A 17,394-nucleotide genomic window follows, 5' to 3' on the forward strand; every position below is an offset into this window, starting at 1 on the left:
CTGGACCCTCTCAACCAGAGGGTCCGTCTTATGGCTCCTCACATGCCTCCGGAGAAGGACAGGTCCCGGAGTCGTCAGCCAAGGTGGAAGCGAGACCCCGGAGGTGGACTTTCTGTGGAAGACAAACAAGCGATTGTGAGGGGTCTCGTTCGTGGCCGTGCAGAGGAGCGACCTGATGGAGTGGAGCGTGTCGGGTAGGACCTCCTGCCAGCGGGTGGTTGGGAGACTTCTCGACCGTAGGGCCAAAAGGACAGCCTTCCAAACTGTCGCGTTCTCCCTCTCCACCTGCCCGTTTCCCCGCGGGTTGTAGCTGGTCGTTCTGCTCGAGGCGATGTCCTTGTTGAGCAGGTACTGACGCAGCTCATCGCTCATGAACGATGTACCCCGGTCGCTGTGGATATAAGCGGGGAAACCGAACAGGGTGAAGATGCTGTGCAGTGCCTTTATAACGGTGGCCGAAGTCATGTCGGGGCAGGGGACAGCGAATGGGAAGCGGGAGAACTCGTCGATGACGGTTAAAAAATAGGTATTGCGGTTGGTAGACGGGAGGGGGCCTTTGAAGTCCATGCTTAGTCGCTCAAAGAGCCCAGAGGCCTTTACCAGGCGAGCCTTGCCTGGTCGGTAGAAGTGCGGTTTGCACTCCGCACAGATTTGGCAAGCCTTGGTCATGGCCCTGACCTCCTCGGTGGAGTAAGGTAGGTTGCGGGACTTAAGAAAATGGGCGAGCCGGGTGACCCCCGGGTGACAGAGGTCATTGTGGATAGCCCGCAGGCGATCCACCTGCGCGTTGACGCATGTGCCGCGGGACAGGGCATCTGGGGGCTCATTGAGCGCCTCTGGACGATACCTAATATCGTATGTGTAGATGGAGAGCTCGATTCCCCACCTCAAGATCTTATCATTTTTGATCTTGCCCCACTGCGTGTTATCGAACATGAAGGCGACCAACCGTTGGTCAGTGACGAGGGTGAACCTCCTACCGGCTAGATAGTGCCTCCAGTGCCGCACGGCCTCCACAATAGCTTGCGCCTCCTTCTCGACTGCAGAGTGCCGGTTCTCGGAGGCGTTGAGGGTTCGGGAAAAGAATGCTCCTGGCCTGCCTGCCTGGTTGAGGGTAGCAGCCAGGGCGACTGTCTGACGCATCGCTCTCGACCTGAAAAGGGATGGTTTCGTCCACTGCGTGCATAGCGGCCTTGATGATGTCGGCCTTGATACGGCTGAAGGCCGACCGGTCCTCAGCCGTGAGGGGAAAAATCGTGGTCTTTATGAGTGGGCGGGCTTTGTCCGCGTATTTGGGGACCCACTGGACATAATAGGATAAAAGCCCCAAGCACCGTTTAGGGGCCTTGAGACTATGGGGTAGGGGAAGTTCCTTGAGGAGGCGCATGCAGTCGGGGTCGGGCCCTAGGATCCCGTTTTCCACGACGTAGCCGAGGATGGCTAGTCGGGTTGTGTGGAAAACACATTTTTCTTTGTTGTCGGTCAGGTTGAGGGCCCGGGTGGTCTGGAGGAACTTTTCGAGGTTTGAATCATGGTCCTGCTGATCATGGCCGCAGATGGTAACATTGTCCAATTACGGGTAAGTAGCCCACAGCCCCTCCTGGTCCACCATTTGGTCCATCGTCCTCTGGAAGACGGAGACCCCATTAGTAACGCCGAAGGGGACCCTAAGGAAGTGGAAAAAACGTCCGGCTGCTTCAAAAGCAGTGTAGAGGCGCCCTTCCGGGCGGATAGGGAGCTGGTGGTAGGCAGATTTCAGATCGACCATGGAGAACACCCAGTACTGTGCGATCCGGTTGACCATCTCTGTTATGTGGGAGAGCGGGTACGCATCGAGCTGCGTGAAGAAGTTTATGGTCTGGCTCTAATCCACGACCACCCGTTTCTTTTTCCCGGAACGGACTACCACCACTTGTGCCCTCCAGGGGCTGTTGCTAGCCTCAATGACCCCTTCTTTCAGTAAACGCTGGACCTCTGACTTGATGAAAGTCATATCTTGGGCACTGTACCGCCGGCTCCTGGTGGCGACGGGCTTACAGTCGGGGGTGAGGTTTGCGAATAGTGAGGGGGGTGCAACTTTCAGTGTTGCCAGGCTGCATACCGTGAGGGGGGGCAAGGGCCCGTCGAACTTCAGGGTCAGGCTTCGGTGGCTGCATTTGAAATCCAGGCCGAGCAGCAGGGGGGCGCAGAGGTGTGGGAGGATGTACAGCTTGAAACGGGCGTATTCGGCGCCCTGGATCGCGAGATTCGCAATACAGTACCCCTTGATTTGGACCGAATGGGATCCAGAGGCGAGGGCGATGTTTTGGGACGCGGGATAGGTGCACAGGGAGCAGCACCTTACCGTTTCTGGGTGCACGAAACTCTCCGTGCTCCCGGAGTCGAAAAGGCAGGGAGTGTCGCGCCCGTTGATCTGGACGAGCATCACGGAGTTCCGCAGGTGCTTTGGCCGCGACTGGTCGAGGGTGATTGCTCCCAGCTGTGGGTAGTCTGAGTCTTCTGCCGAGTCGGAGTCACAAAATGGCCGCCCCCGTCGGTCGCTCGTGTCGGGTTTAGAAGATGGCCACCGCCAATATGGCCACCCCCATGACTCGCACATGGCCGATGACGCGTCAGAAAGGGGCGTGTCCAGCAGGCACGCAGCCGCGTTGCGGGGCCTGCGGGCCTGGGAGCTCGATTTTCGGGCCCGTTGGGCTTTTTGTTTCTGTGCCTTGGGCCTGGTCAGGCAGACCCTCGCGAAATGCCCCTTCTTTCCGCAGTTGCTATAGGTCGTGGAACGGGCTGGGCAGCGCTGTCGTGGATGCTGGCCCTGACCACAGAAAAAGCACGATGTGCCCCTGGTCTGGGCGGGTTGCCGCGCGGCGCAGGCCCGTGGCGTGGCTGAGTCTGGGGAAGGCCGAGAGGGGCTCGCAGGGTCCGCGGGATACGTGCCGAGGTTCTGGTAGGCCACCTCCAACGTTACTGTTTCCTGCAGATCTTTCGCCCCGTTTTCCAGGAGTCGCTGCCTAATATAGTTTGATCGGATTCCAGACACATCGGCGTCGCAGATGTGTAGGTATTGAACTTGAATGTCAGCCAAGCTCAAGCCTCTGGAATAGGTCTTTAATCCACAACCTTCTGACACAGAAGCGAGAGTGTTATTCACCAACTGAACCATGACTGACACATAGAACATAGAACAGTACAGCACAGAACAGGCCCTTTGGCCCTCGATGTTATGCCGAGCATTGTCCGGAACCAAGATCAAGCTATCCCACTCCCTGTCATTCTGGTGTGCTCCATGTGCCTATCCAATAACCCCTTGAAAGTTCCTAAAGTGTCCGACTCCACCATCACAACAGGCAGTCCATTCCACACCCTAACCACTCTCTGACTAAAGAACCTACCTCGGACATCCCTCCTATATCTCCCACCCTGAACCTTATAGTTATGCTCCCTTGTAACAGCTACATCAACCCGAGGAAATAGTCTCTGAGCGTCCACTCTATCTATTCCCCTCATCATCTTATAAACTTCTATTAAGCCGCCTCTCATCCTCCTCCACTCCAAAGAGAAAAGCCCGAGCTCCCTCAACCTTTCCTCATAAGACCTATCCTGCAAACCAGGCAGCATCCTGGTAAATCTCCTTTGCACCTTTTCCAATGCTTCCACATCCTTCCTGTAGTGAGGTGACCAGAACTGCACACAGTACTCGAAATGTGGTCTCACCAGGGTCATGGACAGTTGCAGCATAACCCCGCGGCTCTTAAACTCAAGCCCCCTGTTAATAAACGCTAACACACTATAGGCCTTCTTCACGGCTCTATCCACTTGAGTGGCAACCTTCAGGGAGATCTGTGGACATGAACCCCAAGATCTCTCTGTTCCTCCACATTCCTCAGAGCCCTGCCGTTGACCCTGTAATCCGCATTCACATTTTTTCTACCAAAATGAATCACCTCGCACTTATCAGGGTTAAACTCCATCTGCCATTTTTCAGCCCAGCTCTGCATCCTATCAATATCTCTTTGCAGCCTACAACAACCCTCCACCTCATCCACTACTCCACCAATCTTGGTGTCATCAGCAAATTTACTGATCCACCCTTCAGCCCCCTCCTCCAAGTCATTGATAAAAATCACAAATAGCAGAGGACCCAGCACTGATCCCTGTGGTACACCGCTGGTAACTGGTCTCCAGTCTGAAAATTTTCCATCCACCACCACCCTCTGTCTTCTATGTGATAGCCAGTTACTGATCCAATTGGCCAAATTTCTCTCTATCCCACGTCTCCTTACTTTCTTCATAAGCCGACCATGGGGAACCTTATCAAACGCCTTACTAAAATCCATGTATACGACATCAACTGCTCTACCTTCATCGACACACTTAGTTACCTCCTCAAAGAATTCAATCAAATTTGTGAGGCAAGACTTACCCTTCACGAATCCGTGTTGACTATCCCGGATTAAGCTTCCAAATGGTCATAAATCCTATCCTTCAGGACCTTTTCCATTAACTTACCGATCACCGAAGTAAAACTAACCGGCCTATAATTACCAGGGTCATTCCTATTCCCTTTCTTGAACAGAGAAACAACATTCACCACTCTCCAGTCCTCTGGCACTATCCCCGTGGACAGTGAGAACCCAAAGATCAAAGCCAAAGGTTCTGCAATCTCATCCCTTGCCTCCCAAAGAATCCTTGGGTATATCCCATCTGGCCCAGGGGACTTGTTGACCCTAAGGTTTTTCAAAATTGCTAATACATCCTTCCTCAGAACATCTACCTCCTCCAGCCTACCCGCCTGTATCACACTCTCATCCTCAAAAACATGGACCCTCTCCTTGGTGAACATTGAAGAAAAGTATTCATTCAACGCCTCTCCTATTTCTTCTGACTCCATACACAAGTTCCCACTAGTGTCCTTGACCGGCCCTAACCTCACCCTGGTCATTCTTTTATTTCTCACATAAGAGTAAAAAGCCTTGGGGTTTTCCTTGATCTGACCCGCCAAGGACTTCTCATGCCCCCTCCTAGCTCTCCTAAGCCCTTTTGTTTAGCTCATTCCTTGCTACCTTGTAACCCGCAAGCGACCCAACTGAACCTTGTTTTCTCATCCTTGCATACGCTTTCTTTTTCCTCTTTGCAAGACATTCAACCTCGTTTGTGAACAATGGTTCCCTCACACGGCCATCTCCTCTCTGCCTGACAGGGACATACCTATCAAGGACACGCAGTATTTGTTCCTTGAACAAGTTCCACTTTTCATTTGTGCCTTTCCCTGACAGTTTCTGTTCCCATCTTATTCTCCCTAATTCTTGCCTAATCGCATCATAATTACCCCTCCTCCAATTATAAACCTTGCCCTGCCATATGGCCTTATCCCTCTCCATTGCAATAGTGAAAGACACCGAATTGTGGTCACTATCTCCAAAGTGCTCTCCCACAAACAAATCTAACACTTGGCCCAGTTCATTACCCAGTACCAAATCCAATGTGGCTCCCCCTCTTGTTGGCTTATCCAAATATTGTGTCAGGAAACCCTCCTGCACACACTGTACAAAAACTGCCCCATCCGAACTGTTCGACCTATAGAGGTTCCAATCAATATTTGGAAAGTTAAAGTCACCCATGACAACTACCCCAAGACCTCCACACCTATCCATAATCTGTTTTGCAATTTCTTCCTCCACATCTCTATTACGATTTGGGGGCCTATAGAAAACTCCTAACAACGTGACTGCTCCTTTCCTATTTCTAATTTCGGCCCATATTATCTCAGTAGGCAGATCCCCTTCGAACTGCCTTTCTGCAGCAGTTAAATGATCCTTGATTAACAATGCTACTCCTCCACCTCTTTTACCACCTTCCCTACTCTTACTGAAACATCTATACCCCAGAACTTCCAACAACCATTCCTGTCCCTGTTCTAACCACGTCTCCGTAATGGCCACAACATCGTAGTCCTAAGTACCAAACCACACTCCAAGTTCACCTACCTTATTCCGGATACTCCTTGCATTGAAGTAGACACACTTCAACCCACCTTTCTGTCTGCCGGTACACTCCTGCGACCTTGATACCCTCCTCAGTACCTCACTACTCTGAACACTGGCTTCTGGACTACAGCTTGTTTTCCCATCCCCCTGACATATTAGTTTAAACCCCCCCCCCGAAGAGACGTAGCAAATTTCCCTCCCAGGATATTGATGCCCCTCTGGTTGAGGTGCAAACTGTCCTGCTTTACAGGTCCCACCTTCCCCAGAATGTGCTCCAATTATCCACGTAACTGAAACCCTCCCTCCTACACCATCCCTGCAGCCACGTGTTTATCTGCACTCTCACCCTGTTCCTCACCTCACTAGCACGTGGCCCCGGCAACAAACCAGAGATGACAACATGGTTTGTCCTGGCTCTCAGCTTCCACCCTAGCTCCCTAAATTCCTGTTTTAAATCCCCGTCCCTTCTCTTATCTATGTCGTTGGTACCGATGTGTACCACGACTTGTGACTGTTCCCCCTCCCCCTTAAGGATTCTGAAAACACGGTCCGAGACGTCACGGACCCTGGCACCGGGGAGACAACATACCATCCGTGAGTCTCTTTCGCTGCCACAGAACCGTCTATCTGTCCCTCTAACTATCGAGTCCCCAATAACTATTGCGCTCCTGCTCTCCCTCCTTTCATTCTGAGCCACAGGGACGGACTCAGTGCTAGAGATCCATTCACCATGGCTTACCCCTGGTAGGTGGTCCCCCTCAACAATATCCAAAGCGGTATACTTGTTATTGAGGGGAACAACCACAGAGGATCCCTGCACTGACTGCTTCCTCCCATCCCCCTCACTGTCACCCATCTATCTTGATTCTTCGGAGTAACTACATTGCTGAAGCTACTATCTATGACCACCTCTGCCTCCCGAATGATCCGAAGTTCATCCAGCTCCAGTTCCAGTTCCCTAACACGGTTTCTGAGGAGCTGGAGATGGGTGCACTTCCCACAGGTAAAATCATTCTGCAGGAGGAACATTGCAACGCCTTCCCTGCCATCCCCTCTAGATAAAACAAGAAAAAGAAAGAAATAGCTTATTCACTCTACCCCTTAGGTTAGAGGAGGTGGAAGGGTGGGGGACACTACAAGTGTAGTGTCTAGGGTTTAGGAACCGCCCAACTTAAATACAGGTAAAAATAAAACACTTAACCAGCAACCACTGCACCCCGCACAAGAACAGCAATCAACTGTTATGGGCCCCTGCAAACAATTTAAATCTTTACTACTTACCCAGCAGTCACTCTGCCCTCACTCCGACCGGATTCAGCTTGAAACTCCCAACAGTAAGTTTAAAAAAAAATTTACTCCCCTTCTCAGCAAGCACTCACTCAGCAACCACTGCACCCCGCACGAGACCACCTCAGAGAAAAGAGAAACTACTTACCAGTCACCAGCCAGTCACTTACCTGCAGGCTCTGATGTCACGGTTCAACTTCTTTCTACTTCTACCTGCCCTCGAGTCTCCCTCTTGATCTTTACTCGGCTGGGATCCTTATAGTGATTGTTTTTTTTTGGTTAGAGGAGGAGGTAGGGAGGGAAACGCTGAAGAAGTGTTTGGGGTTTAACTGTCACTTGACAACAGCTCCTCCACAACCACCAGTGACCGCAATGCACTGATGCAAATTTTCCCCGCAACAGCCAATCAGCAGCTCTGCTCTGCTGCCCTCTGCTGGATGAGTTGCCAGGAAGGGTGATAATAGCCCAGTTTACACCCCACGCCAACACAGGTGAATTCCAGAATCTCGGAGGGAAATCAGGCACTGCTGGCTCAACTGGCGTTATCTTCCCAAAATGGAACAATGGTCCCGAGGGAGCACGTTTAGCCGTGTGTTTCCCAGTGCCAAGAAACACGTGGCTGTTCGACGCAACTCGCTTTGAATAAGGGGCCTAAAGGGGAGATGCGCGAACGTGGCCGCATGTAGCTTCGCTGTTTACAATGGGGAGCACCGCTCGACGGAACTCGCCATTGTAGCAAGAGATTGGGATGCCATTTTTAAATGGCGTCGCAATCTCCAAGGCCCACAAAAAAAATCCCCGGCCTCCCCCCAGCCTGAACATGGGGGCACCCCTCCCCTCCCACATCCCCCAACCCCACGGCGGGCAACCACGGTCCCATCGCGCACGCACAAAAGTGCCAGCTTGGCAGTGTCAACCTGGCACCCTGGCAATGCCCCTGCCAGCTGGCAGTACCAGACTGGCACCCAGGTGGCACTGACAAGGTGACAGGCTGGCACTGCCATGATTTCCAGGTGGCACTAGCAGTGCCAGGTCACTACCCTGCCCAATGGGCATGCAGCTGGAGGCTTCCGATCCACCTGGAGACCCCCATGACTGCTGTTCTGTCTGCTCCCCATTTGTGGGGTTGTGGGGATCAGTACCAAATGGCACTCGTCCGAGCTCCATGAGGCAAAGGGATTGAATGCCAAAGCTTCGGGTACCTCGGGAATCTGCACATGAGAGTTAGGCTTACTGCCTCGCTCTAATATCTAGATTTGCCAAAAACTGATCCCGGCCATTGTGGGCAGGATTCCCCTTGCAACGTCTCGCGAGATTGCGTTGAAACTCGCGAGGCGTTGCAAGCCGGGTACATCCTGGGACAGGGTCTCCCGACTTTCACTGGCCATGCTGCTTTCCTGGTGCAGCGTGGCCGGAAGATCACTCCCAACGTTTCCAAAGCTGTGATCTCTGAATCATATTCCAGACTGCTTGAGGAGAGTGTGTGTGTGACTGACTGTGGTATCAGTCCCAGTATTTAAGGCATCTGGCACTTTGATGCATCAGACACCTCTTCAGCGAGTGGCACAGTGATTAGCATTGCTTCCTCACAGCGTCAGGGACCCGTGTTCAATTCCTGCTTTGAGTGACCATCTGTGTGGAGTTTGCACTTTCTCCCTGTGTCTGCGTGGGTTTCCTCTGGGTGCTCCAGTTTCATCCCACAGTCTAAAGATGTGCAGGTTAGGCGGATTGGCCGTGCTAAATTACCCCTTAGTATCCAAAGATGTGCAGGTTAGATGGGGTTATGAGATTACGGGGATAAGGCAGGGGGGTTTGGTGGGAGTGGGCCTAGACAGGGTGCTATTTCAGAGGGCCAGTGCAGACTCAATGGGCTGAATGGCCACTTTCCGCACTGTAGTAATCCTATGGTTTCTAAGAGGGGCAAATGGGCAAAGACAACACACATCAATTTTGTGCAGAATCCCACTGTTGAGGACAGTTCAAAATCACAAGGATAACACATACACTTAGACCGGAATTCTCCCGTCGTCCGGATTCAATTTTCCCGCTGGCAGCGCACCCCGCCAAAGGGTTTCCTGGTGGCTTGCGATGGTTACAATGGGAAACCCCATTGACAAGCAGCTGGAGGATAGAATCCGTCCGCCAGCAAACAGTGTGCCGCCGAGAAACACACGGCTGGGGTACCGGAGAATCCAGCCCCTAGTCTTTGTGTCCAAAGAAACTTTAAATAACTTCTGCTACATGTCAGGCTGTGCCATCATTTTGTTAAGGATAAAATGAAGCGTCAGATACCTAAGTTCAAAACAAAATAAGCAATTAACAAGGGAAAAACAGCCCCAAATAGCTGCAAACGTGCATTAACAGCTCAACGTACGACATCTACTGCCATGTACTGGTTCCCTCTATAAGAAGCAGGCCTCTTGCCAGCAGTGTCTAGTCTCCTGATACTGGCTCAGCTGCACCTTTCTGCCTGCTACTCGTTCATGCCTTCCTGCAGTTTCTCACTGGAATTCCATTGTTCTGTGCAATGGAACCTGAGGTAGCAGATTTTGCCTCCTACGCTGGAGAAAGGGCATGAGGCCATCTGAGTGTTCCCAGCATCTGAGGCTTTGGTCAAATATTTGCCCCAAAGGCAGTCCCACCAGACTGCCCATGATTTCTGTAAAATTATTTAGGAAGCGGCCGCAAACAGTGCAAACCAGCAGGACTTTCTGCTGCGCAGTGAACGGGACGAGCCCCGTCAGAAGACAGGCCAAAATATTGCAAGGTTAACCCGCAGCCTAGCAAGCAGCAACTAACCTGAAATTATCAAAGATATCATAGAATTTACAGTGCAGAAGGAGGCCATACGGCCCATCGATTCTGCACCGGCCCTTGGAAAGAGCAACCAACTTAAGCCCACACCTCCACCCTATCCCCTTAACCCCACCTAACCTTTTGGACACTAGGGACAATTTAGCATGCTCAATCCACCTAACATGCATATCTTTGGACTGTGGGAGGAAACCGGAGCACCCGGAGAAAACCCAAGCACACATGGGGAGAACGTTCAAACTCCGCATAGACAGTCACCCGAGGTCGGAATCGAACCCGGGTCCCTGTTGTGAGGTAGCAGTGCTGACAAGTGTGCCACCGTGCCATCCTTATTTCAAGATTCCATTAAATAGGGGCCTTCTTGCCAGTGCAAGGTTTTGCTGGACAAAATTATCACATGTCGAGTCAGGTGCTGGGACAGCCCAATATCCCCAAAGAGTCTGATATCAAGCCTCAGGCCCTTAATTACCTAAGTTATTCATTTCTTTAAATAATTGTAGTGAATATCCTGAAGCCTGATCCATCAGATGCCCTTGTGGCTTGATGGAGGTCTGCTTCCTACCTGTCATATCAGACACGTATCAGGATTAAATTTACCTCACAGGTTTATTTAGAGAAGGTGACAATGAGTGATCAAGAGGACTTCCGGTTGCGGCTATGCTGAGCTAAGTCGCACGTTCGGCAGCTCCTGCCAGAAACGGACTTTTGGGCTATCTTTAGGGGCCCCAGCGGCATTTGTTCGACGGTTCCCAGTGTGGGAAGGTGACAGTACGATTTCCCTGGCACTGTATGGATTGGACCAGGAATGGAGCGGTGCAAAAAGTTATTTTGGTGCAGCGAAAAGTGCGAGGGAGGAAAACCAAGATGGTGGCGGGTGGAGACCAGGCAGCGTGGGCGCAGTGGTCGCAAGAGCAGCAGGAGTTTCTCAAGCGCTGCTTCACGGAATTGAAAGCAGAGCTGCTGGAGCCAATGAAGGCTTCAATCAACAAGCTGGTCGAGACCCAGAAGGCCCAAGGGGCGGCGATCCGGGAGGTGCGGCAGAAGGCCTCGGAGAATGAGGACGAGATATTGGGCCTGGCGGTGAAGGTAGAGGCGCACGAGGCGCTGCATAAGAAATGGCAGGAGAAGTTCGAGGACATGGAGAATCGGTCGAGGAGGAAGAACCTGCAGATTCTGGGTCTCCCGGAGATTGTGGAGGGGTCGGATGCTAGAACATACATGGTCACGATACTGAACACGTTGATGGGCGCGGGCGCCTTTCTGAGGCCCCTGGAGCTGGATGGGGCCCACCAAGTCCTGGCGAGGAGGCCCAAGTCTAATGAGCCGCTGCAGGCGGTATTGGTGTGGTTCCGCCGCTTGGTGGACAGGGTGGTGTGTCCTAAGATGGGAAAAAAAGGAGCGGAGCAGCAGGTGGGAGAATGCAGAGATCCGTATATACCAGGACTGGAGCGCGGAGGTGGCCGGGTACAATCGGGCTAAGGCGGTTCTGCATCGGAAGGGGGAGAAATTTGGGATGCTGCAGCCGGCTGTGGGTCACGTTTAAGGACCGGCACCATTACTTTGAGACGCCGGAGGAGGCGTGGACCTTTATCCAGGCCGAAAAGTTGGACACGGACTGAGGGTCGGTTGTGAGGGGATGTCGCGGGGGGGCCTCTGTGGTTACTGTGCTTTGGAGGATGTTGGGGGATGTTTTGTTCTGTTCTGTATTTTTTCCTTGGGTGCTGGGTGGGGTAGGGTGAAATGGTTCGAAGTGGGGGTTTTGTGAGAGTGTGGGCGTCGGTGGTTGGAAAGATGGGGCCCCGTTGGGGGGGAGGGGAGATGGGAGGCCCGAGGTGGGGGAGTTGGGATTAGGCCGCAAAAGGGAGCTGCGCCAGAGAGGGCAGGGCCGGTTTGATGGAAAGCACGGGCTTTTTCCTGCGCTAGGGAAGGATGGGGCGGGGCCAGGGAGAAGGGCGGTGTTGGAGAGGAGCGCCCACTGATGGACAGGAGGGGGGGGGGGGAGACTACCATACTGGGGGGTCAATGGAGTGGCGGGAGTCACCCCAAGGCTTTCCTGAGCAGTCACCCCAACACAGAAAATGTGTTCAAAATCGTCCCGGGGTCAGCAGGAGTCAGCTGACTTACGGGAGTGCTATGGGGGGAGCAACGCAGCTAGGGGGGGACCTAGCTTGGGGGGGGGGTGGGGGGGCGTGGAGGGGGGAACTGGGTTGCTGCTGCATTGGCCAAAGGGGAGCTGGAGTTCGAAGAGAGAGTCGGGGCGGGAGTCTGCCGCTGGGGGGAATGGAGAGTGCGGGAGGCGCGGGCACGTGGCTGACCTAGAAAAGGGGTGGCTAATCGTCTGGGGGGTGGGGGGGGGGAGCCCCCTGATCCGGCTGATAACTTGGAATGTGAGAGGCCTGAACGGGCCGGTCAAGAGGGCCCGTGTGTTCGCGCAACTGAAGGGACTGAAGGCAGGTGTGGTTATGCTCCAGGAATCGCATTTGAGGGTGGCAGATCAGGTTAGGCTGAGAAAGGGGTGGGTAGGGCAGGTTTTCCACTCGGGGTTGGACACAAAGAATCGAGGGGTGCCGATTTTGGTGGGGAAGCGGGTGTCGTTTGAGGCGCTGAACATCGTGGCAGACAATGGAGGGAGGTACGTGATGGTGAGTGGTAAGCTGCAGGGGGTGCGGGTGGTCTTGGTGAATGTGTATGCCCCGAATTGGGACGATGCCGGATTTATGCGGCGCATGTTGGGACGGATTCCGGACCTGGAGGCAGGGAGCTTGATAATGGGGGGGGGGGGACTTTAACACGGTACTGGATCCAGCATTAGACTGCTCCAGGTCCAGGACGGGTAAGAGGCTGATGGCGGCCAAGGTGCTGAGAGGGTTTATGGATCAGATGGGAGGAGTGGACCCATGGAGGTTTGTCAGGCTGGGGGCCAGGGAATTTTCTTTTTTTTCCCACATCCATAAAGCCTACTCCCGGATAGACTACTTTGTTATGAACAGGGCACTAATCCCGAGGGTGGAGGACACGGGGTATTCGGCCATAGCCATCTCAGACCAGACCAACATACTTTGTGGTTTCTACTGTGTTTATTATTGCTTAATGGGGGGTTTGTATATTGGTGGAATTTGTGATGTAGTTGTAAGATGTTTATTTATGTATTCTTTTTTTCTAAGGGGGGGTTTATTGAAAATATGTAAAAATTTGAATAAAAATATTTTTTTAAAAAAACAATGAGTGATCAATGATGGAAGGATGCACACTCTCATGAGTCCAGATAAGGGGCTATCTCACTGCAGACTGGAAGGTAACGCACTGCAGACTGGATGGTGACTCACTGCAAAGTAGAGGGTAAGTCCCTCCAGAGTGGAGGGTAACTCAGTCAAAAATGAAGGTTACTCACTCCAGAGTGAAGGGCAAATCACTCTGAGTGGAGAGTAACTCATTCCAATCTGGAGGGTATCTCATGCCAGAGTGGAGGGCAATTTACTCCCAGCTAGCTTTTTAGGTTGATTCAATGTTCTATCCCAACTGAATATTGGTTTGACTTAAGCTGTTTTTCATCAATATGAATGTTTTACAAACCTTAAAAATGCTTGAATATATCTCAACTTTTTTTGTTATGTGCTCTTTTTGTTTCTCCAGAGAAATGTTAGGCAGTGAGAGTGTATGGCCTTTACTGATGGCCTTCAATGCCGTACCTGCCTTTATTCAGCTTATTACCCTGCCCTGGTTTCCAGAGAGTCCCAGATACCTCCTGATTGACAAAGGAAACAGGGCTTTGTCCATGAATGGCAAGTGACAATAGTTTATCTGCTGGGAGCCTTTTTTTTTCAAGTTGAAGTCCATTTCTTTAGAAGTAATGTGGAAATTAAGAGCCAATCATTTCTAACACTCAACAGCACAGTCGATGCAGGTGACCATAGCACTAGTTGTCAAGCAGGGTTAAGTAATCGGAAGAGGTTTTGTCCATTGCAATTCGTGTTTATCAGGAGTCGGCAGTACTGGAAAGCGAGGTATTTGAAATTTTAGCTATACTCTGGTCTGCAGCTGCCAACTGAATATCTAATAATTTTGATGTAAGGTTTGCAGAGTGCCATGGTTGTGCACTCAGTCCACAATGGTTAGGATTAAACAGTTTAAATAGTCATGCAATCCTCTTGAACCGACAGAGTAAGGCACGGTAGCTTCCAGGAAGAACATTAATGGGTAAGATTACTGATCGTAGCCATTCTGTTCCCCATGGAATCATAGCAGTGGAACTGAGCTCTGTTGTGTTAGGTGGCTCACTCTCTGTCTGCTAATGAGTAGCTGCCTAAAAGGGTAGTGGAGGAGGCAGAAACCCTCATAACATTTAAAAAGTTCTTGGATATACAACCTATCAGAGTTGGAAAGTGAGATTAGGCTGGATAGCTCCTCGTTGGCTGTTGTGAACATGGTGGGCAGAATGGTCCACTTGGCTGGAAATGTCTATGGTTTTATTCGATGATTTCAATTAAGCTCTATAAAGATACCTTTAGCAAGTTAACTGTTAAGGAGCAACCTTCTTTGTTGACATTTTTGCTTGCAAATGAGACTTTTCTCAAGGACAGTGGTGGATCTATTTCTAAATCGGGTTTAATTTCAGAATGAATTTCTCCTGTGCTGCCTAGAACATAGTAGTTGCCATGATATGTGGACACATACATAATGTTATACAGACAAGCAGCTAATGGACACAGAGAACAGGACATGACCAATAAGCAGGCAGGACACTCAGGGGTGGGATCTGACTATAAAAGACACGAGGCACTCACACTCCGCCTCTTTCCACTGATGAACATCTAGAGAGTCAGTCACCGGTGTTGTTAGAATCTCACACCCCCACCACGTGGCTAAGAGCTAGTCTGGTTCAGTCAGACAGAGTAACCACACTTAAGTTAGCAGAGAGTCGAACTCACAGAGAACTGTGCTAACTGTGCTATTAGTTCAATAAACCTGATTGAACTAACTTCAAGGTCTGGAGTATCTTTTTGATCTATGCTGCATCCAGTTGCAGCCAGTGTTACACCATTGTACCTAACATGACAGTAGTGATCACATCTTACACACGTACTTGGTCCTTACATGTGGGCTGTTAGCTTGCTTAATCCTAGAGATACTGTTAGTGACCGATGTTGCTTTTAGAGCTGGCTTGGATTTGCCGGTCAAACTCTGACAGCGAAAGTTGATCTCATTATTAGCGTAGTGGGAAAGGGCTTGAAATGGAAGAACTCCAGCAATTTTGTCCCAATGCAATGAAGACACACAGGACTGGAACTTCTAATCTAAGTAACCATTCTGTCCGGGTTCATGTTCAGGAAGATCACATTAAGATTTTGCTGGGAGCACTTTTCAAGTTAGCAATAATCCAAATGTAATTGAAAGGGTACCTCTGACTTCTCTTGTGACCTTACCTGAAATAAAAACAGCGTTGATGATCACAATGAACTACTCAATGTCCCCTTACACTGAACTTGTATCTTCCTTATTCCCATCTGTTTTACTCACAGCACTTCAAAGGCTATGGGGCAAGCGTGATTTTAGTCAAGAGCTTGAGGAAATGCAGGCTGAACGGACTGCGATAAGGAATAAAAAGGCGAGAAGTGTGTGGGAGTTATGCACAGACCCCTCTGTACGAAGCCAGCTCCTTATCAACATGATGATGTCATTTCTTATACAGCTCAGTGGCATCAATGCAGTAAGTATTAAAAAATGGCTGGCAAAGGGTGAGGTCGCAGGTTGGTGCCCACACAACGCCCCCTCAACCCCATCCCCCCGCATTCAAAGGAAACACCAAACTTTCCATGATGGAAGAAAATATCAGGCATCCTCCCAATGGCTTTACAGCAGACCCTAGTGGCTGCTTCAGGACTTACATAAAGAAAGTGAGTGGATTTCTTCAAGCGCCTAAGCAATGCCGCAAGATGCTGCACTTTCTGAAATAAAAGCAGGAAATGCTGGAAAACACACAGTAAGGTCAGATCAACGACCTATTATCAGCCTGAAACATTCCCTCTCCACGGATGTTGCCTCACCTGCTGAGTATTTGCCAGCATTTTCTGATTTTATTTCATAACATCTTGGGTTGGAGTCTCCGATTGCCGCCGCCGAAATCACATTCAGCGAATAGCTGGAGAATCCAAAGCCCCGCAAAATCGGGGGCGGTGGGGCTTTCTCGATGCTCCTCCCCTCCAAAGCGGCATACTCGCAGAATACGCTGCGCCACATATCGACGGCCTCAGGCCATTGCCTGAAGCCCGCCCCCCGATGCTCCGCCCCCCAACCGGCCGAGTTCCCGACGCCGTGGGTCTCTGATGGTCTCATCCGTCGGGAACTCGGCGTAACGGGTGCGTACTCAGTCCAGTGCCGCCACAGTCGGGGGAGGGCCAATCCACGGGCAGGGGGGGACATATTCGGGGCTGGGGGCACAGTGGTGGGGTAGTCCTGGGCGTGTGAGCTGGCCGAAGGGGGGACTATTTCACGGGCTGGGTCCGCAGGCTGCGTCTGCCACGAAGGACGGCGCAGCCGCTGGAGGCCGCCGCCGTGCGCATGCACAGCCATGAACCCGGCAATTCTCCAGGCCATATTGGCAGCAAGTGCCGGGTGCTCTACGCTGGCTCCCTGCTAGCCCCGAGCAAAACAGGGAATTGGTGGCCGTTTTGCACCAGTTTTCCTGGCATAAAACGCCACCGTCCCAGACTGGCGTGGGGACATAGCCCCAGAATTGGAGAATTCAGCCCTTTGTTTTTCAGAATTACCAGTGAAGAGCAGGGGAGGTCTCCTGGTGTCCTGGACAACATTTGTTCCTTTAGCAACATCACAAAATAAACACGAGTGTCTAGTTATTCATTTCATTGTAGTTGATGGGACCTTCCTGGGCATAGTTGGCTGCCCTGTTTCCCTGTTATAACTGACTGCAATTACTTTGTGAGCTGTGAAGTGCTTTTGAATGTTCAGAGGTTGCAAAAGCTTCTTTCTCCCTGATGGCCTTACATTTACCTACATTTACTTCGCATTTATTGACATTTACTTCACATTAACCTACATTTATTTCACATTTATCTACATTTACCTACATTTACCTCACATTTACCTACGATTACCTCACATTCACCTACATATACCTACATTCATCTCACATTTACCTACATTTTCCTCTGTTCAGTTTGTATAACCATAAGGACGACTGGTTAGCACTGTTGCCTCACAGCTCCAGGGACCTGGGTTCAATTCTGGCCTCGAGTGACTGTCTCAAGTGGACTTTACACTTTCTCCCTTCCCTGTGTTCGCTTGGGTTTCCTCT

The 17,394-nt window shown here is 51.2% G+C and overlaps 1 protein-coding gene across 1 annotated transcript in view; it reads left to right on the top strand.

The window, feature by feature from the left end:
* The window catches only part of LOC140409326 (solute carrier family 2, facilitated glucose transporter member 11-like), a 189,018-nt gene that overhangs the window by 95,971 nt on the left and 75,653 nt on the right, over nucleotides 1–17,394 (top strand). The window contains exons 6-7 of the mRNA XM_072497743.1: nucleotides 13,716–13,864; nucleotides 15,602–15,789. Coding sequence (XP_072353844.1) covers nucleotides 13,716–13,864; nucleotides 15,602–15,789 — 337 coding nt within the window. The remainder of the gene's footprint in view (nucleotides 1–13,715; nucleotides 13,865–15,601; nucleotides 15,790–17,394) is intronic.

This window comes from Scyliorhinus torazame, chromosome 1 (genome assembly GCF_047496885.1).
Source record: "Scyliorhinus torazame isolate Kashiwa2021f chromosome 1, sScyTor2.1, whole genome shotgun sequence".
Classification (NCBI taxonomy): domain Eukaryota; kingdom Metazoa; phylum Chordata; class Chondrichthyes; order Carcharhiniformes; family Scyliorhinidae; genus Scyliorhinus; species Scyliorhinus torazame.